The sequence below is a fragment of the Rhinatrema bivittatum genome, chromosome 3 (genome assembly GCF_901001135.1).
Source record: "Rhinatrema bivittatum chromosome 3, aRhiBiv1.1, whole genome shotgun sequence".
In the NCBI taxonomy this organism is placed as follows: Eukaryota; Metazoa; Chordata; class Amphibia; order Gymnophiona; family Rhinatrematidae; genus Rhinatrema; species Rhinatrema bivittatum.
This window is the reverse complement of record NC_042617.1, coordinates 486507875-486525762: the sequence shown is the minus strand read 5'-3', so window position 1 is coordinate 486525762 and position 17888 is coordinate 486507875. Positions and strand designations below refer to the sequence as shown.

Genomic DNA, 17888 nt, shown 5'->3' with positions numbered 1-17888 from the left:
GTATTGGTAAAACGTATATAAATATTTTAAATACATAAATAAATAAATAAGTGTATTATAGCAAAAAAAGAAGCAGGATGAAAACAGACGCTTGTATTGAGCATCCATTGCAATTGGGTACCCAATGCAATAAACTATTGAGCACTGTGGATGTACAATTCTCCTTTAGCGTTCCCTTTTTAATGCTGCTGCTTATTTAAATATTGCATCGAGTGCCCAGGGAATGTGACTGCATGCATGTTAAGACAATGGGTATTTTACTCCATTGACCCAGGAGTGTTGGACTAAATGGTAGTTTTACAAATAGAGTTACTAGTGGAGTGCCCCAGGGATTGGTACTGTAGAAGATTCATAAGTGATCTGTAAAAAGAAACAGCAAGTGAGGTTCCAAAATTGGCAGATAATAAAAAATTGTTTAGAGCTGTTAAAACAGCAGCGGATTGTGAGAAATTGAAGAAGGACATCGTGAGACTATAAAATTGTACAACTAAATGGCAGGTGCAGTTTAATGTGGACAAGTGCAAAGTAATGCATACAGGGAAAAATAATCCCAACTACAGGTACACTATAATGCCCCTTACCTCTGGGCTCCTCCAGCATAGCACCCTGTACTGTGCTGTATCTAAACATTCTGGCTAGGTCACAGTGAAGGCAAACACCAGTTCAAGTGCCACAGACAGGCCAGGTTTTCAGGATACCCACAATGAATATGCATGAGATAGATTTGCATACATTGGAGGCAGTGCATGCTAATGTTTCTCATGCATATTCATTACAGATATCCTGAAGACCTGGCCTGTTTGTGGCACTTGAGGACTGGAGTTCACCATCACTGAGCTAGGACTTCCTGCATCCTGGGCCCTGCATACATAGGTCCTGAAACTGGTGCTCCCACATATCCTGACTAATATATAATAGGGATGTGCAGGACAAAAAATTTTGTTTTTGTTTTTGTTTTATTTTCGGGAGCTTTTTCCCTCATGAATACACTATATTTCAATTCAAAACAAAAGTGATGTTTCACAGTTAAAAGTATTTTAACATATGTCTTTACTTGATAAATAGATATTTTTGTACTTAGTAAATTTTGTTTTTTTCTATATTTTAAATATTGTTTAAAAACAAATGTTTAATAAAAAAATGTACTTTTTTTGCAAAATAGGAGGTGTGAATCTTTATGCAAATTTGCCACACAATTGCTGCAGAATTTTAAAAATGTTCCACCGAATTTGCTAACTCTTGTTGCAGAATCTTGATAATTCTGCCAAAGAAAACTGGGAGCTCTGGATAAAATTAACATTAAATCACTATTCATTTAATTAATACAAATGACAATTCTACAATTAGCTTTAAGATTTTTGTAACTGAAATGAACAACATAATTTCACAGTTGCCCAGTTCCTCTCCTCAAAGATCAGACGTTTCGCTACTTGTAACTTTCTTCCATGATAGGGATCTAGTTCCAGAAATAATCTTGTTTTGGAGTATAATTCTGGTTTCACTACTTGCAGGAGTCCGTTAGTCAATTTGAAAGGAAAATTTACAAAACTTGTATTCTGCAGCCCACTTAGGGGCCGATGCAATACAGTGTGCTCAGCCAAACGCACGGTATAACCCACACTCCAATGAGGGTTAAATAGGCGCTAATCCACACCCTAATGCAATAGGGGGATTAGCGCCTATTTAACCCACGGAGTGAATGTAATAGTGATCATCACATGCAAATGCATGTGAATGAGGCTATTACTCATTCACTCCAATACAAAAAAATAAATGTGCGTCTCAGACTTCTAGATCCCTATCATGGAAGAAAGTTACAAGTAGCGAAACGTCTGATCTTTGAGGAGAGGAACTGGGCAACTGTGAAATTATGTTGTTCATTTCAGTTACAAAAATCTTAAAGCTAATTGTAGAATTGTCATTTGTATTAATTAAATGAATACTTGATTTAATGTTAATTTTATCCAGAGCTCCCAGTTTTCTTTGGCAGAATTATCAAGATTCTGCAACAAGAGTTAGCAAATTTGGTGGAACATTTTTAAAATTCTGCAGCAATTGTGTGGCAAATTTGCATAAAGATTCACACCTCCTATTTTGCAAAAAAAGTACATTTCTTTTATTAAACATTTGTTTTTAAACAATATTTAAAATATAGAAAAAACCAAAATTTACTAAGTACAAAAATATCTATTTATCAAGTAAAGACATATGTTAAAATACTTTTAACTGTGAAACATCACTTTTGTTTTGAATTGAAATATAGTGTATTCATGAGGGAAAAAGCTCCCGAAAATAAAACAAAAACAAAATTTTTTGTCCTGCACATCCCTATTATATACTAGTCAGGATATGTGGGAGCACCAGTTTCAGGACCTATGTATGCAGGGCCCAGGATGCAGGAAGTCCTAGCTCAGTGATGGTGAACTCCAGTCCTCAAGTGCCACAAACAGGCCAGGTCTTCAGGATATCTGCAATGAATATGCATGAGAAACATTAGCATGCACTGCCTCCAATGTATGCAAATCTATCTCATGCATATTCATGCATGTGCGTCTCAGATGCACATTTATCGCTCAGCTATTAACGCCTGCCTGGAGCAGGCGTTAATAGCTGAGCACAGGAAAAAGAAGTACAGAAAAGCAGAAAAAACTGCTTTTCTGTACTTCTTTTTTTTTTTAAATTTTATTTTTATTGAATTTTAAACAATGATTACATTTATTATAATGTCTCCAGAAAAATACAGAGATTAGAAAAGAAAGAAAAATAAACCATTTACTTCTGGTACTAATACATTCAAGAAAAACAAACACTTTTCTCCTCTGCTTATCATAGGTAAAAAGGAGAAGATCCAAGATGTTAAGAAGCAGATATACAAGTAATAATCAATTTAACAAGATTGCATTGCATAAGATAACCCATTACTATCTTCCATATATAACCTATACTCCCCTGGAGACAAATTTAGGAGTGTGTGTCCAGATAATCCCGAAGATGCACAGGATCTGTGAAAACATATTTAGCATTTTGAAACGAAAGTATACATTTGCACGGAAACCGTAAACTAAACTTTGCTCCTCTAGTTACCACCTCATTCCTCATGAGAAGAAATTTTTTCCTTTTCTCTTGGGTAGATTTTATGATGTCAGGAAAGACTCGCACTCTGTACTTCTTTTATTAAGTAAAAAATAAAAAACTCGGCAGACCGCCAAGTTATGAAGACCGGCTGTGTGCCAGTAATGAACTCGGCGTCCATTTTCATTACTGGCAGACGGCCGGTTATGAAAACCGATGCTGAGTTTACTGGCATTGGTCTTCATAACCTGCAGCCTCAGCGGGGTCGCGTTAGCAAGGAGGCGCTAAGGTCACGCAAGCGACCCTAGCGCCTATTGGCTAGCACGACCCCCTAATTTGGATATTGCATGGCGCCCCCCCTTGCGGGCGCCATGTGCACATTAGGAAAGCGGGTGCTAACTTTTCAGCGCCCGCTTTCTGCGCTTTATATTGCATCGACCCCTTAGATTGTCACTGGCCTCTGGTCCACAACTATCCTGCTAGTAGTACAGGTCTGCTGTCTCCTCCAGGGTCCATGCAGAGCTAAAGAAGGTCCTTACTCCCCCCGCTGGTTATAGGCAGAGTCCCTGATTTCCTTCAGAAGATTTTTCAAGATTATGTGACAACAGTTAGCATATTCTGTAGCAGATTTTTCAAAATTCTATGACAATTATGTGGCAAATTTGCATGTATTTGCTTATTAATTAATGCACATCTTTCTTGTACATTATTCAAATAAAGTTCTTTTTTGACATTTCTGTGGTGAGTTAATTTATTGGTTCTTCTTTTCGGGGAAGGGTTCTTAGTGATGGTACTGGGAAGGGAGGAGGGGGATAGAGAAAAGGGGAAGGGATCTGGGTGATGGGGAGAGATGGCATTTCAGTGAAGGATAATGGAGAAGTAATCTCAGGCAAGAACAGTAGAAGTATAGAGGATTGGGGAGGGGGGGGGGATTAGAGAAAAGAGGTAAAGTGGTGAAGACCAGAACTGTGAAGGACTTCAAAGGGGCGTGGGATAAACACTGTGGATCCATAAAGTCTAGAGGATGTGAATGAAGAGTGGGTGGCTCGCGGGAATGTCAGCTGCTACCTGGAGATAATACCCTTATTCAATAAACATACACATGGTTAATGCGACTCCAACATTGCTCTAAGCTTCAATGGCAAGAGGAAATGTGGAAAAAAGGATTTGCATTCACAAAAAAGCGTGGAATAGCTTTCTTTACGGCGGTTACTACCCCAAACCAAATAAGCCTGATACTTCACTTTCAATGCATATCAAGCATAGCTCTCTGCTTCAACGGCAGGGGAGAAAGACTGATATTTTGCTTTCAATGCATATCCAACACAGCTCTCTGCTTCAATGGCAGGGGAGAAAGACTGATACTTCACTTTCAATGCATATGCAGCATAGCTCTCTGCTTCAACGGCAGGGGGGAATGAAGAAAAGGGGATCTATACAGACAACAACCAAGGACTGAATTACATAGTCTGGGTAAACAAATAAGCATGGGTGTAGCTTGCTTATTGCGGCAGTTAATACCCCTAATTAATTAAGCTATTTCACTTAGATGCAGTTCCAACACTGCTCTCTACATTAATGGCGAGGGTGGAAGGGAAATAGAACCAAAAGGTTACTAAGGGCCAAGAGTAACAGATAAGTATGAGAAAAAAAAAATGTGAAAGCTTGCTGGGCAGACTGGAAGGGCCATTTTGGTCTTCTTCTGCTGTCATTTCTATGTTTCTATATTTCAATGAATGTGGAAGACAGGTAAGGCAATTCAAGGAAGGGGATCCTGGATTGGAGAAATGAACCCAAGATAAGGAGAGGGAGGAATGATTCACTTACACCCTTTCTCTCAACACTGACCCCTCTGTTTGCTTTATTTATAGCCCCTCCGATCACCTCATTTTCATGCAGCACCCCTCCTTTGATCTCCCCAATCACTCTCTTGATCCAACTCCTTTCACTCACTGTCCATCCTCCCCCGCACGCTTCTCATCCCCTCATTCACCCTTTCTCCCATTTGTTCACTCTTGCCGTATCCACTTATTCACTATCTCTCCCATACTCCTTCTGATCCCCTCATTCACTTTTGCCCCCACCACCCAATCTCTTAAACTTTTTTCCCATCATCTATTCACTCTCCCTCCTCCTCCTTCCCCCTCTAATTTCCCTAATTTAATCCTGCCTCCCATCACCCATTCCCTCACTCTTGTCTTCTCTGTCCCCACCCTCTTATTCTTGTCCCCCACCATCCAATCCTTCACTTAACACTTTCCCCCCAATCCCTTTCCTAAGTAATCAAACCTCCTCCACACTTCCCCCTTCCAGAGGTGAGTAGCGGCAACACTCAGACTGCTTCCTCCTCTTCTGCTTATTGGCTGTTGCTAAACCCCATTGAATGGTGGCAGGAAAAGGAGGAGAGCAGCGGCAGCATTTGGACTTCTTCCTCCTGCCTCCTGCCTCCTGCCAGAACCTGACAGCAACTTTCAACCACATGTTCAGTGCAATTGAAAGCTGTAGGCAGGGTTGGGTGGCAGAAGAGGAAAATGCAGCCTAACATGCTACACTGCTTTCTTCCTCTTCCTGCCGCCCAATCAACAGGAGAGGGAGGAGAGGTACAGCCTGAGCCTCAGCCTCTTCACAACTGGCTTCCCAAGGTCTCCCATGGCAATTCTGCAGGCACCAGCAAAATCCGTGGCAAAAGGCGGATTTTGCTGTGGTTCCCATGGCTGCAGAATCACAGAAGTTTGGGGCCCTGACTATTAGGGATTTGCACTCATAAACAACAAATGCAAAAAAAGCAACAAATGAGGCTATTTTCAGCTTGTTCCAAATAAAACAAACTGAAAATGACCCCAGGATGGTATGGAAATACCTTAAAATTTTCATGTATTTCCATACCGTCCCATTCCCAAAAAAGATAATCTCAGGCCGGAGCCATTTTTAAATGTATCACCAGCCAGAGCAGGACTGAGTGGGGATTGCTTCTGCCCTTTGGACCACAGGAAGTACTTACAAAGGAGTATGTGGGGGCTGGGGACCTCCCTGATTCTGTAAATTATTACAGGGGTCAAGCAGGGGATTAGAGGGACTTGGAGGGGCTATGTTTGCCTCAGCCAAGCCCAGCTGGGTAGACCCAGGCTCCATCTCTTCTTTTGTGGAGACAGGGTTCAGAGAGGGCCATGGGGATCCTGATTGTCTTATTTGGGGACAGGCTATGACAGAAAGCTTTGGGGAGGCTCATTTTAGTTCTATTATTTTATTTCAAGGTTTTTTGGGGGGTGTTTAATATCTTTTTCGTTCAATAAATGAAGTGAACCAAAAAAAAAAACATTAAATGAACCAAAAAAATGAACTAAACAAAAATGTTGGGTTTGCACAACTCTACTGGCTGTATGCAGCTATTCCATCTGTGATTTCTTCAACTACTAGGCATATGTATTGCCCTTCAGTATCATTGCTGTAAAGCAACAGCATCTAACTGAGCATGCTCTATGCCCTTCTTTCACAAGTCCATCATAAAAGGGATACTTATTGTGGAAATAGAGTCCATGGGGTTTATGAGCATGCATGAAAACCCCAAAAGAGCAGGACATTATTAATGTGAAGCCTTCTATAACCTTATTATTATTAATAAACTAAACAGAATCTTTTGTAAGTGACTAAGGTGGTACGAAATCAAGAGGAAAATGTATTACAAGAGGCTTTGCTACGGTGCCTTCCAGATCTGTTGTGTATTAATGCCTGATCTACCTTATCAGACACAAATGTACAGTACATAAGAAAATGTCTGGGAGGCAAACATCCTACTTCTTCTTTATGAGTTAAAAGTATAGGCATTCATCATATAAATCGCAAACGGGAAAGACTACTGCATGCTGTGATAATTGTACCGAATCAGCATATCACCGAATGTTCACAGCCCTTCAGGGGAGAAGTTCCAGCCATTTCACAACTATGACGTCTAGTGGCCAGGTTCAAGGTGCCTTTGTAGGTTTTTTCATGCCAACATTCAAGGTTGTAAAGAATTATGTAAAAGGGATCGATGACCCTTTTACATCGGCATAATAAGTCCACAAACAAAGAAATGGAACTTCACCAAATTTGGTATGCAGGGAAAAAAAATGAGAACATCTTGGACAAGTTTGAAAACCAGAAACATCAGTGTTTTCAGAGAAAATATTGCTTTTAGTGGGAAACTGCTAGAATGTTGACCAACGCTCCATTCCAAATGCTCCCCTCACCCTTCCAGCCCTTTACCACAGATCAGCACAGGCAGCGAGAGACAGAGACAGAGACAGGGAAAATAATTGAAGCAACTGACAAAGAACGGCACAAAAAGCTTCCAAAAATACACACACACATATATACTCCCCCCCACACACACCCCACCTGCATGCAACCTCACAAAGATATCCTCACAAACACCCCCACACCCCGCCACACACTTTCCTATACATTAGACACATACACCCACAACCCTCACACACCCACCCACCCCCTCCTCCCATGCATCCACAGACACACAAGCATCCCCCATGCACACCACACTCTACACTTCCACACACCCCACAAACACACCCATAAACACTCGCATCCATATGCATCTCAAACATTCCTAACCCCCCCACACTCTTCACACATGCATGAATCCCCCCAAAGACACCACACACATACATCTCTTCCCAGCACATCTCCACCCATCTCCACCTCCATCCCACAAAAATGGGGAAAATAAATGACACAGCTTCTCAAGTCATCCTTCCCACATACATACCCTCACATATACATGTACCACAGCCAAACCCCAAAACCTCTGCAACCAAACTCTGTACCTGCACATACAGCCATACGCCCAAAAACCCCCACCCCCACTCTCTTTCACACAAAACTCTGCCACACAGCTCCCACTGCCACAGACACACATAATGGAACTCCCTCTACACACAAACTTACCCAAACACACACATCCATCGTCAGCACAAACCTTGACTTCTTTTTTTTTTTTCTCTTTATTAACATTTTCCATAATTACATCAAGAAAAAAATCCATCTTGACATTGATATAAACGCATACAAAGAAAATCTTCACTTCATTCTTTTCAGGAAATAATACTAACTCAAGTATACATTTCTAAGTCCACTATATAGACTCCAAGTATAGCAATTTATCCATTACTATTAACTTTTATAGGAACAAAAAATACAGTGCCAAAACATAGCATCAGCGGGGACTATTGCTGTACTTGTGAGGTGGAACATGCACAGACATATCTAGGTAGCGGCGACTGAGTATCTAGGGTTCATTCACATTTAAACTGCCACCTTATCGCTCAAGAACTGCATTAACTGTGAAGGTAAAAAGAAAATAAAAGATTTATCCTTAAATTTAACATAAAATTTGCAACAAAATTTAAGTATAAATGATGCCCTTATCTGTAACACTTGAGGTCTTAACAACAAGAATTGTCTTCTCCTTTTCTGAGTAGTTTTGGAGCCATCTGGATATACTCTAACTTGCATTCCTATAAAAATATCAAGGCAGTGTTTAAAGAAAAGCTTCAACACCAATTCCTTATTCATCTCCAATGCAAATGTCATGATCAATGTTGCAGGCACAGCTTGAACTTGATCTGATGTCTCCAGGAAATCTGTAAGATTTGCCCCAATTTCTATATCTTTTCCCCTCCTATTGCTCCCAGTGGTTCTAGATTATCTCACTGTATCACTCCAGAAGATTCTCCTCTCCTGTTTTCTCTCAATGGTACATAAAATACCCAAAGAAGTGGTAGAACTTGGTCTTGTCTCACTTTCAATATTTCTTGTAGATATTTATTAAATATGTCTCTTGGCATGATGTTTGGAATTTTAGGAAAATTCACTATGCGCAAATTCTTATTTTTTAGAGTGTTCTCCATATTTTCTATTTTACTTAACAATGCCAAATTATCTTTTATCATGAGCTCATGTTTAACTTTAATAGAATCCAGGAATGGTTTCCTCTCAGAGTCCTGTTGATGCAGAACTTTAAAAGTATTTTCCAGTGTTTTAATATGGACCTCATGGTCTTCCATTTTTACTACAAGTGGCTCAGTTTGTTTAATAATTAAATTCCCAAGCCCCTCCATTGCTTCCCACAGCGACTCCAACGTTATTTGAGTTGGTTTTGGCAGGGAAAAAGGAGAATTACTCAAACGTATCTGATGCAGTGTGGATGAACTTCCTGGTATACTCAGCCCATTTATACCTCTGTCTGGGCTGCCGATGGCTGCGTCCTGCCCCAAAGGCCGATCTCTCATGCTGTCCTCTCCCAAAAAGAGGCTCCCTGCCTGGCTACCTCCCATTGCAACTTCGGCCAACAGAGTTTCCGGGTCTCCATCTGGGTCTCGCAGTGATACAGGATTCCTCGATGCCTCCCTCACCATCGGGGACAAGGTATTTTCAGAGTCCGGCATGTCACTCGCTTCCTCCACCTCAGGTCCCTGCTCTCACGACTCGCCTCCCAATGTCCATTCCCCTCGAAGAACGTGGGCGTCCATCGGGCCTGTCCTAGGCGTCTCAGAGAGAGTCCCAGGGATGGATTTCTCCCTGGCTTGCCTTTTCCTGGCTGAATGGGGCATTATAGCAAGAAATCTCAAAGAAAATATCCCAAGGTAAGAGCTCCATGCTCACGATGCTATCACATCAGCACCATCTTGGAGTCCCCATCAAACCTCGACTTCTATACACAGCCAGTTAGACCACCCCACACGCATATGCACACTCACTCATAATCCCCAGACACCCCCATGCACACACCCCTCTTCACACATGCACACATATACAGTACATGTGGCAGACTCCCTGATCAGCCACTATAAGGCCCTAGCTCCCAGTCTTAATATTATCATCAATTTAGGTGGAGAAAGCATTCCTGCATAGGCCCTCCCCCAGAGAATGCCTGTGATTGATGGGCTCCAAGTCCACTAAAGGGAGGGGAGTCCTACTTAGAAGGTGACAGTGTATATTTGATTTTGAGGGAGAAGGGGTGTTTTCAGTGTGCTCTCCAAGTTTGGTACACAGTTTAGCACAAGGGAGCAACATTGCCCTGCCAATTCCCCAGTAGTGGACTGGAGGGAAGAGAGAGAGGAAGAAGGAGTTTTTTTCTGGATTTTTGCTGTTCTGAGCTGTGCTATTCCTGACAGGCTGTATCCCCTGCTTAGGGGAATCAGGAGGGAGCTGTGAATCTCTTTGCCCAGTTCAAGAGGAGGCTCAGTGACCATGCAGAGAGAAGAGACGTGTTTTGATCAGAGATTTAGTTTTTCCACAAAGGGACGGAAGCTGTTTTTCTGTCACCCTTCTTTGCCCAGAGCTGGAAGCTGTGAGGACTACTTCCAGTAGTTGGCCCTTCCTCCAGGAAGGCTGCATGAGAACATAAGAAGTTGCCATACTGGGTCAGACCAAGAGTCCATCAAGCCCAGCATCCTGTTTCCAGAAGAAGGAAATCTGGAAACCTCCAATGGAGTTTACACTCCTGGGACACTGCCAGGTTGGAGTTGAGATTCTTCGTGGACCTCAGGTACTGGGTAGGTTATCCGTCAAGGTTAGGACACCCCCAGACCACTTGGCACACATCATTCCTGGCCATGGAGGATAAGCCAGTTTGAAGCCCGTGCCTGGAGGGACATATCCACAGAGGAAGAAATCAATTAAATCCTGGCTCATGTAAATCTAGGGACCCTGGATGTAACTGCACATTTTATTTGTTGCACCTCTTGATTATTTTGGAATCAATCAGAGTAAACTTTAATTTGAACACCAATCCACAGAGTCTGGCCTGCTATGTAAGTGTACCTGTCCCAAAGAGCCATGGTAACACATACACATGGGAGAACACTACTGCCTGAGCCAATAAGGTTATCTTTGCCCCCCATAGAGAAGAATCCCCCCCCCCCGGGAGAAAGAAGAGTCGGGGAAAGGATGGAGGAGCTGACCATGCTTAATAAATTCTTTAATGGCCCTATGGAATAGCACACATTCCCCGGGAAAGGGTTGCATACAACCCCACCTACAAACACCCAACACAATACTCCCTCACAACCATATCAGCTATTTACAAACAGATAGCTTTACCCCAAAAAGACATACACCTCCTCCATACATACACAACCCCTCCCCAAACTCCTCCCACCTACATAACCCTCACCTACCCAAAAATGCACATATTCACCTTACACAGCCATTCCTCCAGATACCTTACACACACCCATGCTACACACAGAGCCCTAAATCCCCCACATACACAACTCCACATCCCCAAACACACACACCTCCTCCACTCTCACCCACCCATCCATGCATATACACAGACATCCCTCAAAATGTATTTATTCCAGCCCCACACATCCCACCCAAATGTCACTCATACCATTTCTACATTCCCCCCAAAACACCCCCCTATCCCAAATCTTTCACCCAGCCCTTCTACAAATCTGTGTTGGAAAGCATTCTTGAAGCCGTGTCTCTGCATGGTTTCCCTACTTGTCGGGCTAAGATCCAAACACAGGTTCTGAGCTCTGACAGAGGATGGACCCTTCTTGGCTTTTTGGCTGAGACTGGGAACTTGTACAGCTTAAGGTATCAACTCCCTGCTACCCATCCCCACTGAGCACATGATGATCTAACAGCCATTGCGCAACATCCATAGCACAGCAAAGGGGAAGTCAATCTCTGAATGTGATCCCCTGGCCTCTTCCCCTATTGATGCTATTGGGAAAAAATATCAAAACTGCCTCAGACTTTCTCCAGAGGCTTCCTCTGGCTTTGCATTGCCGTGGGATAGTTAAGTTTTCCACCTTCCAGCTACTAAATGGTTCATTTAGTCTTTTGCCTTATACCCAGGCCTGAGGACTGATCTGCACAACAAGACTGTTACCGACCACTGTCTCCAGAATTTCCTCTGGCTTCATGTCACGTCATAATATTAGTTCAGACAGCTTTGCACCTCTCACTGTGCCTTTGGGTATTCGTGTAACTGTTTGAGTCATTTTGCCCATCTCATGATGCCTTGGACCCCATATTTTTAAATGTACCAAGTTAACTCTTGTACACTCTGAATGATAAAACGTTCTAGGGACATAATGGGGCGAAGTTAATGGTCTAATTACGAGGGCAACTTAGAGTACATCATAACTATTGATTGCTATAAAAATACTTCTGATAAATCATTAACAGGTTAAAGCAAAGATGATAATATAGAACAAAGTACAAAGGATTTACATAAAATGATCAAAACTGCCATAATTCTTTTCTGTTCACGCCAGACAGCAACAATGAGCACAGCAAAGCTCTTTCCTTACCTCTGTCTTGTTTTGTTATTTGCATATTCAACAACATTCTCAGTAAGTATAGCGCCAAATAATAATTCAGCCATCAAGGAATTTTTTTTTATCTAAGCATTTTTTAAAATCTGTACATACCTTGTGTTTTCTTTTAGATCAAACAACTCACTAAGGAAAATGGTAAGAACAGTTTTTCCAGTTTTCCAAAATATTTTCTCTTTTGTCAGTAATCTGGAATATTGTAATAATATTTGCTTATTTTTAAATCACTTTTTTTTAAAGAATATGATGCTGATGCTGGAGAGCTAAGAGAAGATATTCCAGAGATAAATACAGGTGAGTTAAAATTGCAGCTATGAATTACATATATATGTACAGTATATAAAACACATATCCTACATTTTATGGAAATAATTTTGAAATTATGCAAGAAACCCATTTTTCTTCTTTAGCCTACTTTCTGAAGGGAAGGCTTATGAGATTGCTGTGAGTGTGTGCGTGCGTTTGTGTGAGTATTCCATTCCTAGTAAATTTGCATAACATAACCTTTTCGCTGGGTGTTATGCCTGCGATAGCTGTGTGTTATGGCCGAAATGAGATTAATCGCCCACTGATTTTTGAACTTTTTATACCACTATATTTTACTGCACTGTGTGTTAAATTTATCACACATGCAGTCAAGCTAGGTAGAGAGTAAAGTGTTCAAATCTACTCTTCTATCCCTCCAAATCACATAAAATCTTCACTGATAGTAACTGTGCTGTTCATACGTATGACTGTGCATGTTAAACTGCTCCCCCCCCCAAATCCCAACTCCCCCCACAAGCCTCAACGCGAGTTACTAGTGCCTGCTCTTACAGTGATATGAATTTATGAATAGTTAACTTTTTTGTGAGCCTCTACTGAGGTGCTCTCTCTTCTTTCTCCCCCTTTCCAGTAGCCCAAAAGGTGATAAAAGCCTGTCCAGGGACTGCTTGCCTTGCAATGTGAAAATATTGCAGGTGTGATAAACTTAACACACAGTGCAGTAAAATAGCTATGCGATGTGGTACCTGGAAATCTAGGGCTCAGTTTGGAAAGCATTTCATCTCTCTGCTTGAAAGATTTGATGGAATCCACTTCAATAATAAGAAAATTGGTTCATTATAACCTAATTCTCAATTATTGTCTGAAAAATCAGTCTTAACATCAGAATCACAACTTCATAATTTTGTCTCTTAAAAATATCAAATCCCTCTTATTCATATAGGAATTTTTTTAGTGAAAATCATTTTTCAGTTTTATACACAAGAATTGAAATTTCATAGTTTTATGTCCTAGAGCAGTGTTTCAAAACCCAGGCCTAGCCAATCAGGTTTTCTGAATATTCACAATAAATACTGTATGCAAGAGATATATTTGCATACAGTTTAGGAAGTGTATGAAAATCTATCTCATGCATATTTATTGCGGGTATCCTGAAAACCTGACCGGCTAGGTGTGTCCTTAAGACTGGGTTGAGAACTACTGCCCTAGACTATAAGGCAGGGGTGGACATTTCTAATCTTTGAGGGTCACCAACCAATCAGATTTTCAGGATATCTCTAATGAATATTCATGAGCTAGATTTTCATGCATACAGCCTCAATTGTATGCAAATATATCTCATGTATAATCATTAGGGATATCCTGAAACCCGACTAGTTGATGGCCCTCCAGGACCAGAATTGCCCACCTTTGCTCTAGGGCATAAAACTCAATTAAAGTTTTGTGTGAAAAATTGCAAAATGATTTTCATTAATATAATTCCTATTTGAATAAGAAGGATTTAATATTTTTAGGATACAAAATTATACAGTTATGATTCTGATGTTAAGTGATTTTTCTGATTTTACAGACAATAATTGAGAATTAAGTTATAATGAACCAATTTTCTTATTGAAGTGGATTCCATCAAATTTTTCCAAACAGAGAGATGAAATGCTTTTCCAACTGAGACAACAACAACTTGACTCATAGATTTCTCCAAATTATGCTGGAGTTTTTCTTCTCTTGCTTCAAAATGAAACTGTCTTAGGGTCTGATCTACTAAGGTGGGGGTGACCAACTCCAATCCTCAAGGACCACAAACAGGTCTGGTTTTCAGGATATCCACCATGAATATGTATGAGAAAAATTTGCATGCACTGCCTCATTGCATGTAAATCTTTTTCCTGCATATTCATTGTGCATATCCTGAAGACTAGGCCTGTTTATGGCTCTTGAGGACTGGAGTTGGCCACACATGTACTAAGGCTTTTCTCTCATTCTGTGTCTATGGAGAGAAAACGTGGATATTCTGGAAACCAGACTTCTTTAGCCACAAACAGGTTTGGTTTTCAGGATATCCACAATAAATATGCATGAGATATGCACAGCCTCTACTGTAGGCAAATCTATCTCATGCATATTCATTATGAATATTCCGAAAATGAGGCCCATTTGTGGCTCTTGAGGCCTGGAGTTGGCCATCCCTGCCTTAGAGGTAATAACTTTCCTCCCCATCTTTCTTTTTCTTATTCTCTTCCTCAGATGACTGATCCACGGTGATTCAGGTACCCTCCCTGGCTGAGGACCGAAGGGAGAATTTCTGAGATCTAACCCCTTTACACTGCTCTTGTGCCTGAATCTCTTGTACCTGATAGGTGGTTGTCTTTCCTGTCCATCCCAAGCTGCCCCACTTGACAGATTAGAGCTCAAGTGGCCTGAGTCATAGCACAAAGCTCAGCAACCAAAACATAGAACGACCTGTATATAAATTACATTTTTATTTACTCTATTGACAAGTAATTGTTCCCCCTCTGTCAAACACTTATTCATTGTACAGATCATTACCAAGCAGTTATGAGCTGGTTTCTCTTTCTAACTTGTTTTTTTCAGGGGAGCACTAGCTATATTGACTATATTACAAATGATATTTAAAGTGATAATTAAGAACATTCAAATAATTGCTTTTTTTGCTTTATAGCGGCAGGAAACAACTTGTTCCAGGGGGATATTCTCCTGCAAGTAAGTATTTTGCCATGACAAAATGCTGCTGGTACCCCTGCATACTGAGGAACACTGAGCAAAAATGTTCTGCTCCATATCAATCTTTCAATTTGCTTTTAGCCTGAAGCACGTAATGCACTGAGGAATGAAAGCTACAGATGGAAGTTTCCCATTCCTTATATCCTGGCTGATAACCTGGGTAAAGCTGACTTTTTCTTTACATTCCTTTTACTGCTGCAAATAATTTGGAGAAAATAGAGGTAAGAGACCTAGAGGACAGGACGACTCAGTGGGCAGATGTCAGGATACAAAGCCTTTCCATTATTTCTTTACATCTGTGTGTCAAATTTGCCCGTGCCCCTGACTGAAAGTCATAACTTTCTGATGCCCATCCCTCCCTAGTTTTCCAAACTGTCTGTAGCAGTCCGCAGTACTACAGTCTAATTTTTTAAATTGGAGTTTCAGCAAATAACCTGTTGGCTCAAAGTTTAAAAACCTACCAGATTATGTGAAATGAGTTGATGATTTTAGTTCAATTCACTGTGGATATTTGTCCACATAATTAAACAAATTCTTTAAATCCTCTATCGAGACAAATAGTGATTGCCCCCCTTTTTTATATCAATTCTTGAGGAAAGACAGATTAAATGGGAATATTGACATAATTACATTCTTATGCAATATTACAATGCGCAAATAGTTGGAGGCACAAGAACAATTAGTATTCCACTAATAAGCAATGACTAGATAGTCTCAAATTGTGTGCATGTGTGATATCACATAACAATGTTCACAATAATCAGTAGCAAGCACTACTGGGATTCATAAATAAATAATAAAGACCACATGGCCCATCAAATTCATTTCTCAGCTCACCTATCAAGGGAAAATACTAAGGAAAACTACTAAAAGAGGAAGTTATGATAAAATGAGGAAATTTGTTAGAAAAAAACCCTAAATGGAGCAAATAACAAGGTGAAAAACTTGCAGGAGGCATGGACACTCTTTAAAATTAGCATCCTTGAGGCCCAAACAAAATGTATTCCATGCATTAAAAAAGGCTGAAAGAAAATCAAATGTCTGCTGGCATGGTGAAAGGCAATTAAAGCCAAAAGGGCATCATTAAAAAAATGGAAAGCAGACCCAAATGAGGAGTATAGAGAAGAACATAACCACTGGCAAGCTAGATATAAAAAAAAAAAATTATCTGGCTAAAAGAGAAATTTTAAAGAAGTTTTCCATTAAGGTAAAAACAAGTACTAACTTTTCAAGTACATTAGAAGCAAAAAGCCTGTGAGGGAATCAATTAGGCTGCTAGATAACTGAGAGGAAAAAGGGGTGGTCAGGGAAGGCAAGAAAACAGCAGAAATCTAAATTAATTCTTTGCCTTTCTTTACTGAGAAGGATGTTGGGGTCATACCCATACTGGAAATATTTTTTGATAGCAATGACTCTGAGTGACTAAACAAAATCACTGTGAAACTGGAGGATGTAACAAATCAGATATAACTGATTACCGGGACTAGATGGTATTCACATCCGAGTTCTGAAGGAACACAGACATGAAATTTCACATCTCTTTCTGGTAATTTGCAACCTATCATTTAAAACAGCCATGGTACCAGAAGACTGGAGGGAGGCCAATATGATGTCAGTTTTTAAAAAGGGCTCTGAGGTGGTTTAGGAATGTATAGACTGATGAGCCTGATGCTGGTGCCAGGCAACATGATAGAAGCTATTATTAATAACAAAACTACTGACCACATAGATAGACATGGTTTAATGGGTGAAAGTCAATATGTAAGTCTTGCCTTACCAATTTACACTCACATGTCTGAGAGAAGAACCATGCTTTAAGTAGTTTTTAAAACTTCACATCATTATTTTCTTGTCTAATTCTTAGAGGAAGGCTGTTTAATAAAAAGAGGCTGTACCGGTATAACTAAAAGCAGTGTGATGAGTGGATTCGACTCTCATAACCATAGGAGACAGAATCACAAGAAAATCTTGCTATGATGAGTTAATCCACGCTGCTTTATAAGACAATAAATAGCCACATGCTGTGGGTTCCCTTAAACCCCAGAGAAAGTATTTTAAAGTCTCTCATGTAGTCCATGAGATGCCTTAGTACACTGTTCCTTCTCTTTTCTTTAAAATAAGTAGAATGCAGATTCAGCATCCTTCTAGCCTGAATTGATGGCACATTTGCACCATGTGTATTTGGAAAGAGAAGTCCAAGCATACTGTAGATTGCACTTATACACTAGATCAGAGGAAATTTTGATCATTTGGTACCCATTCAATGCCTGTTCCGCAGATAGATAATCTAACTGACTGAATGTCCCATCAATGCAAAATACCCATCCCTGTTTAAGCAACTGCTGAACAGAACTCATAACAAGCCCAAACTTATATTCTGTGATGTAATTTGTATAAATGCTGATACCATACATCTCTTTAAGCAATGTGATCCATCTGTACATGAACATTCTGAATTGCATT

General features: G+C 40.4%; 1 protein-coding gene across 1 annotated transcript in view; it reads left to right on the top strand.

The window, feature by feature from the left end:
• The first annotated feature begins 9668 nt into the window (after nucleotides 1-9668).
• MEP1A (meprin A subunit alpha) overlaps nucleotides 9669-17888 on the top strand; it is a 49857-nt gene continuing 41637 nt past the window's right edge. The window contains exons 1-5 of the mRNA XM_029596888.1: nucleotides 9669-9710; nucleotides 12533-12557; nucleotides 12660-12713; nucleotides 15364-15404; nucleotides 15507-15585. Of these exons, the coding sequence (XP_029452748.1) occupies nucleotides 9669-9710; nucleotides 12533-12557; nucleotides 12660-12713; nucleotides 15364-15404; nucleotides 15507-15585 (241 nt within the window). The remainder of the gene's footprint in view (nucleotides 9711-12532; nucleotides 12558-12659; nucleotides 12714-15363; nucleotides 15405-15506; nucleotides 15586-17888) is intronic.